The sequence below is a fragment of the Pterocles gutturalis genome, unplaced genomic scaffold (genome assembly GCF_000699245.1).
Source record: "Pterocles gutturalis isolate BGI_N339 unplaced genomic scaffold, ASM69924v1 scaffold4110, whole genome shotgun sequence".
Classification (NCBI taxonomy): domain Eukaryota; kingdom Metazoa; phylum Chordata; class Aves; order Pterocliformes; family Pteroclidae; genus Pterocles; species Pterocles gutturalis.
Genome location: NW_010137977.1, coordinates 2,929 through 10,560, shown reverse-complemented (window position 1 = coordinate 10,560; position 7,632 = coordinate 2,929). Strand labels below are relative to the sequence as shown.

Below are 7,632 nucleotides of genomic sequence, written 5' to 3'. Positions count from 1 at the left end.
AAGGAACAGCAGAGCTGGTTTAGTAAGGCGGTGTCTGCCTGCTGTTTGCTCTCACACAAAAACGTAAAGCTTTTCACTCCTACAGACAGCAGGCTTTGTTTTCCTTGGATCTATGGAAAAATGTAGGAACGCTGGTAGAGCGCATTCACAGAGTGTATCACTGACACAGTTTCAGGTGTACAGTTTAAATAACTGAAGTGGTTGTGCTTCTACAAACCCATTCATATTTTACCACCTGGCAAGGCAGGAGAAGCTCAGCCCACCTAAAGGGAAATAAACCCCCGCGCTCTATAACCAGTTTTAGCACACTAGCAGCAGTCTGAAACCAAGCTTTTCTTCCTGGGTTCCCTAAACTGAGGAATGTTTTACCATGCTCAAGAAGAATTGGCTGCTGCACACAGATGGAGAATTAAACCAAAAAGCTCTTTCATTACTAAGCAAGAAAAGAAAGTGTCATTCATGACTGGTGACTAAACAAAACCAGCAAATTATTCACCACAACAAAAGATTTAAGAAAGCCTTAAAAATCTCATTATATAAATTCAAATTAAAAATATGTTAACTTTTAGAATGCAAAGACGACTAGCAGTTCTGTCTTATATAAACCTTTCTATTTGAATTTCTACAAGTTGAGAAGGAAGTATTATCTTAAAAATACACAAAATTCTGTAACCTCTTAAAATGGACACTGTAAGCCAAGATTGCTATTAAGGGCAGAAGAGATTTGTAAAAACAAGTAAAAGACTTTTTTACAGTTTGCTAGAGCATCCATACTAAGGACATAAGCCACTGCTTTCCATCATGATGTGTTTTTGTCAACACAACTGCCTTGAACGTACCTCTTTCAGGGCTTTTAATAATCGAGGTCGCTTTTCTTCAACACTTTCCCTGGACTGCTGTTTAAGCTTCCTTAGGAGTGCTGTAACTGAACAGAAATTAACTATAAGGCAAACCTAGTTTGTTTGTTTGTTAATTACAGGTCACTGTCATTATTTGACATCTTTTAAAAAACCAACAAAAATGTAACATTTCATCTGACTTTGGAGAAATTCACTTCATAGCCTACTCTGGTCACAACAGGAAGAAAAGCCTTAATAATTGTTTATAATATAAAGTACACAACCACTTCAGGAGGTCTGGTACACCTGTATTAGTAAACACATGGGTACACCTATAGTATTGAACATGAGCCTATATATACAGTGTAATATTTACTCCCATTAAGAAAATTCCTTAGTAGTGACATGCAGAACGTTGTTGGGATATTACATACTAGCTCATTAATATATCATGAACTAGGACAGTGAGTTGTCTGCTACGGGACGTGGTAATACCCAATACTATTAACATGCACTCCTGAGTAGCAGTAGAATAATTCTCCCTTCACTGCTTCATTTCTGAAGTGAATAAATAATTTGCCTACAGGCCTGTTGAGATGCAACATAAAAGAAATATCCCACTGTTTTCCTGTTCTGAATGAGGTCTCCATTTCTGATTAATTGGGAAGCAGAAGTTCTTACTCATTTGTCTGTCTCCATAGCTGATGGCTTCTGCAAGAGGGCTCCATCCCTGAGCATTTTTCACCTTTACTGGAGCATTGTGGGCTAAAAGCAAGTGGGCACATTCTGTAACAAAATAGTAATAATTATTTACAGTAAACATCAAGGACGGAACAATGTAATTCATAATAAAGGAAACAATAAAAAGCAAAAGTAGTAGATATTCAATGTTTTAAACAGTTTACAAAATACATATCTAGATTGTGACTCAAACCTCAAATAAACAAAAAACCATTTATGTAAGTACTTGTAGCACTTTCCTGTTAAATACTAGCACTGGAAACGTAGTTAGTGATCAACCACCAATTACATAACTGCTGAAGACATCTCTTCTGCTTCTCACAAAGATACATTACTGTATGTGCATACACACATGCACAACTACGTAACAAATATCTTCTTTAAATTATATCTCTGCCCCCTGCATAATGCACAGATCCATGTATCGGGACAGACTTCAGGATCTTCCACACGTGGAAGCTGAGCACAATCTTCCCCCTCTCTATCTCAGCCTCCTTCCCCCAAAGGTCAATGGTGAACCCATTTGCTAGAAATGTGCACGGAGACATCAACTTCAGGCACATTGGGAGAACACCACGTTTCCGGGAGGCCGGGGGAAGCTGTGCACTAACACATCCCTCCGTGCTGTAACCTCTGGTGGGGACACATCACCTACAGCGGGCAGACAAGCACACTTGGACCTCGGAAAGCCTTGGAAGACGTGCATAACTTGCTGTGCAACAGGCATTGTAGGACTGACCAGGTGGATATCTGGAGCGCTGGTAACAGAGCACACAACCCGCAGTCCTGCGCTCCATCAGTGTTGCGGTACACTTGCAATGTGCTGCATCTCTCATTAAAAGCACCATTAATTACCATTAAAAGTAACAGCGTCTGTCCCCAACACCCAGCGTGCACACACTGCGCTGACAAAGCAACGCCAACGTCTCATCAGAGCCATGCGAGTTCCCAGCAGAGTCACAGCTCATCCTGCATTCCCTACTCTGCCTACAGGTAAAAGGTGATGGTGGAATGATGAACAGTCTTTTAAATTATGGGGAGAAGAAAGCTTTCAGTGTTTCCATGAGTAAGCTGTCCTCGTTTGAAACGGTTCTTCAGTTTCTAACTCTGGAAAGTTTCCTCATGGCATCTCATTAGAATCAACCTGACCCACCTGCCAATGCCAGAGCAGCACCCAGCCGGAGCCGTAGGCTGAGGAAACACCTCATTACCAGTAGGATGGGCAGGCATGACACCTAGAGGAACTTCCTGCATTGTTCTCCTACTACAGGTGCTACAGGAAACCCTACTAGTTATTCCAGATGCAACAACTGTGAGTCACTGGCAAGCGCGGTGTTTGGAAAGGAAGAGATACTTCACTGGTGAATACACTATCTTCTGCGGTAAATCAACAAAGCCCTGACTACTCTGTCGGCAAACACAAAGAGGTATTTTTATGGTTGCTCTAACACAACAACAACAGCAGCAGGCAATTCAGCTTGCATTCACCAGCCAGATGATGCTTTCAGTTAACCAAACAGGATGTAAATTCCCTCTGCACTTGAGAAAGGGCTGGTTGTAACGCTGCTGTGTATAGCCGAACGGTCCATATGCATCACCCCAGAGAGACAGAACACTGACCTTAGGTACCAACCAGACAGACCAACCAGGAAAGGACCAGGGGTTCCTGGTTGGTCAACGACTACGCAGGAGTCAAAGTCAGAACAGCAAAGCCAGGTGTTGTGCTGGATGTCTTGCACAAATAGCCCCGCTCCAGGCAAGCCAGACAAAGGCTCACCGCAAGCATCCGAAAGGATTTAGGGCTTTATACACCGGATGGCTATGGAAAGAAGCCAAGAGGCAAACTGCAAACTGAAATCTAAAACACGTGCCAATGAGAAAAGGAGCAGAGGGAAGAAACACCTCTCCCTGCTGTACTATACACAAAGATAACTCGTGTTCAAGGAATCCGGCAGCACTGAAGAGTGCTTTTTATCCTGCAGCTGAAACATGACCCCATTTTAAGGGAGATTTAGAATAAATATTCAACCCTACTGAATTAAAGTTGGGAAATTCTTTTCTGTCAGTGTGATTAGAAGGATCTCTGATGAAAATTTTTGTATTTATTGATGTGGTATGATACTGCTGTAGCTATATGGGAAGCGTTGCTACGTGACAGCTAATTGCCTTTTAATCAAAACCACACAACCCCTTCTAGACCCAACAGTGCAAAACTTGGAAATGTGAACTAATGACCCTGACAAACTAAAGCTTGAAACAAATACTGCAATAAGGCACAACAGAAGTCACACACACAGCTGATCATCGCTGCTTGAGAACACAGAGGAGGCAGCTACAAAACTATAATGTATCTTACGAACTAAAATGCCTTACTGAAGGCTGAGAAATTAAAGGAGGGTTTCTGTCTCCGGTTCCTTCTGTTGTTCCAAGCCCCATGGCTGATACCCTCACTGGAAAACAACAGCCCTGACAAAGAAGAATTTTTCCCACGTTGAAGAAAAAAAAAAATAATCCTATCTGTGACTTCCAGCAGGCAGGTACTTGTGAAATATATTTGCCTCACTGCCATCTCAAAAAGTTTCTGCATAACTTTTTTTTTTTTTTTTCAAGTTTAAAAGTATCCCAGGCTAGCCCAATACTGGCAAATTCCAACAAGCTTTACTATTTCTTCTGCACCAGCCATCTCTCTCCCTTCTTCCTTCAAAATTACTTCCCACTCTAACTCTCAATTATCTTAGATCACTTCCTAGGTATTACAAAAACATCCTAAGACAACTTACAGCATTTCCTGCCCTCCCTCTCCAGATCTGCCAGGTGTTTCAGTTAACAGCAGCTCTCACAGGAGCAGCACCGCACACCAGGCGTAGGACACACATGGCTGAACAACACCAAGCCAGTCCTGGTTCAGCTGTGAAAAAGAATTCACCTGTCACTCCTTGATTTTGGCCTAAACAACAGCTCTGATTTCTTCTCCAACTTTTCCTCTTCTAAATCTGTGTGCCGTCTTCTTTTCAGAAAACCTCAACTCTGAACTAGCTTGAAACACAAGATCACGATCAGGAAAATTGAAAAATCTTTTTTTCCTCTCACCCCTAAGTCTTCAAGACAATTTAAAAGCTAACTAAATTGATGGTTTTACCTACCTTTATGTCCCAACATCACAGCAAGGTGTAAAGGAGTGTTTCCTAAAATAAAGCATAGAAATAATAAGATATTAGATTCAAGGTAACAGAATCCATTGCAATTCCTTCAGGTGTTTGCACAGACACTCAAATGTTCTTTATGAAGAAACTTCAGTTACATGACCTAACAAAGGAACACACTAAAATTCACCAGAGCTGTTACATTCTTCTAAACAAGCCTTTGGATTATACTTGTTAAAATAAATATATCGAAAACACATTTCATGGGCCAACAGAGGGTTTTGGTTTTTTTTCTAATGACATCTTGCAACTCACTCCAAAGAGGGCCAACTGTGTCTTCAAGACAGAGATAACCCCCATCTCTACGTTTATCGTGGTCTGAAAAGTCCGATAGTTTACAAAGAATGACATATCTAGGCTAAAAGCTACTCAAACATGTGAAACTGATTAAAATTTTAAGAGCCTACTTTAGTAATTTTTCAAAGATTTTGTACAAAATTTTTACTAATACAGTATTGGACAGGTTGTGAAGTAACAGTAACCACCACAAAAAAAGCCTTTTGGTTATTTTAACGCCTTGCTTCCAAAGAAAGCTTCTGAGATTGTTCGCAGATATTACAACCATGACCCTGTTTTCCCGGCTCTGCATACGACTCATTTTGTACTTCTGTTCTTAAACATGCACTGTAAGGCACACAGAGTTGTTTTACTGCATTAATGCTGCTGCCAGAATTCTGACACATTTTTGTAGCTTAAGGATGCAAAATTCTTCCATTTAACTCCATTACTCTGCTTATATGTTCAAACATTTTGTTGATGAAGTTAACAGAAAAATTGCTGGAAAACAAGTTTCTTTTGCAATTATAATGAATGCAGTTGATTTCAGGGTGATTTTACAGGATCACCTCAGCAGTAAGTACTTGCTGCATCCAGAAGATGCAATCCAAAACACTGAGACTCCTACAGAAAGGGAGTGCCAGCACACTGCAGGATCATGAACCCCTGATGGAGTCAGGCAAGCAGTCGGAGGCAGAATGTCTAAGTGGTTTTGAATGAGCTACTCAACATGTAGTATCAATTATTCTTGCGGGTCACTACCAGCATCACAGGCAGCTACACCCCACTTCATTATGCACACTCAGGCTAACCTCCAATTTCCCATTAATAGATTTGGTAACATCTGTCAGCCAAGCCATAATTTACAGTACTGGATGCAGCCATTCTTTGTTAAGTGGCTGAAATATCAACGTTACTGAGGAACAAATTTGAGGACGAGCCAAACCATGTGCTCAGAAAATTCAAATTGTGCAAGCCAGGCGTAAACATTTTCCTCACCATACCAAGCACTTAAACAGTACATATAAAAATAGCTCTACGTTTTCTCTTACATTAATAAACCTTAAAATTTAAAAAAACACCCCACCTTTCAAACAATGAATAAAAGAGAGTCAGACAGCTCCAGTAGCCATGACAGCCTGGTATAACGGCAAGAAACAACAAAAGGAGAGCTAGCCAGGCCCCTGGCAGCTCTGCTGAGAACTCTGGTGGATTCCATTCAGTCGATAAGCAGGAAGTGCAGCTGTGCGATAACACATCATTTCAGAACTGCTCCGGTCAAGGTTCTGAGCAACCTGATCTAACTCCGGCATGATCTCTGCTTTGAGCGGGAGGCTGGACTAGATCACCTGCAGAGAGCTCTTCCAGCATAGAGTTTTGTTTGACTCAATGATCGCCCCACAGCAAGAAGCACGCCATTCAAAAATTAGATCGGAAACTTGGATAGAGCAGACAAGGGGGAGAGGAAGAGGAGCATGCAGAAAAACTGACAGTACAATAACCGACAAAGCACAGAATCTATGAATTCCAGAAGAAAAAAAAAAACCAAACCCAAACTATTTATGAGGAAGCTGAAAGAGGTAACATCCTGCTTGCTGGTCTTTAGCCAGGAGGAGTCTAAGGTTTAACAAAGATCAGTGAGATAAAATCAGAAGCTATCTGCTGTACCAAAGGGAAAGGAGGCAAGCCAGGAAAGCACCTTTAGGAAAAGGGGTAAGAAGGAGAGGCAAGGCAAGCACATAGAAAAGAGACATTATGAAACTTTGAAAGAAACACTGGAGTTCCTACCGTTCTGGACTACCTGGCCAGTCAGGCCTATTTTTCACTGCCCATGATAAACTCTGCTCCAGACAATTCTTAAAGGACCAGCCAAGCTCAGTGAGCGTGGACACAACACCTCTCCACGGCTGCTTTGGAGAGCCAGCTGGAGAGCAGAGGCAGGACCGTGGATGGAGCGGTCCAACAACGTGCACACAGCACACCAAACCCGGGGAGCATCGCAGTAACTTCACATATGCTTTTCTTCCATCAAAATTCCACTGCTACTTTACAAAAGTACCTCCCTGGCCCCTTCCCAAAAGGAAAACAGCCTCAGCAAGAGCTGAGAGACAATGCCAGCTTTGGCAAATCCAAAAATCAAACCTGGAACAGCATTTTGCACAGTTTCATCGCTCATCATGCGTCTTAAGAGCTGATAAACCTGTGGAGGTCTTGATGCTCTTTGGACGGAACAAAATGGGGTTTATCAGCAGCAAATGTCAAAATAAGCCATCAAAACTGTGTAAGGTTGTATGTCACAAAATGAAGACATTATGGTGAAGAATCACACAGCTCATAGAATGCTTCCATGTGGTCTTCAGGTTCTTCACGTTAGCAGGAGAAAGGGAAGAGCTGTTCAAGCGGAAAGACTCCTCTTTTGTCTAATCATAGCCTGAAGCAGAGGCAAGCTTTCACTCTGCCCAGGAAAACTGAGGGAAGGCAAACGGCTTGGAAAAGATGAGCCCACTGCTGCCACAGCCTCCCATCTAGCAGCAACTGCCAACCATCACGACCGAGCAGCAGCGGCAGCACTC

The 7,632-nt window shown here is 42.0% G+C and overlaps 1 protein-coding gene across 1 annotated transcript in view; it reads right to left on the bottom strand.

Moving 5' to 3' along the window:
- Positions 1-7,235, bottom strand: part of ANKRD13C (ankyrin repeat domain 13C) — a 17,279-nt gene extending 10,044 nt beyond the window's left edge. The window contains 6 exon segments of the mRNA XM_010082784.1: positions 840-925; positions 1,521-1,625; positions 4,724-4,765; positions 6,355-6,364; positions 6,367-6,497; positions 7,202-7,235. Coding sequence (XP_010081086.1) covers positions 840-925; positions 1,521-1,625; positions 4,724-4,765; positions 6,355-6,364; positions 6,367-6,497; positions 7,202-7,235 — 408 coding nt within the window.
- Positions 7,236-7,632: the final 397 nt, after the last annotated feature.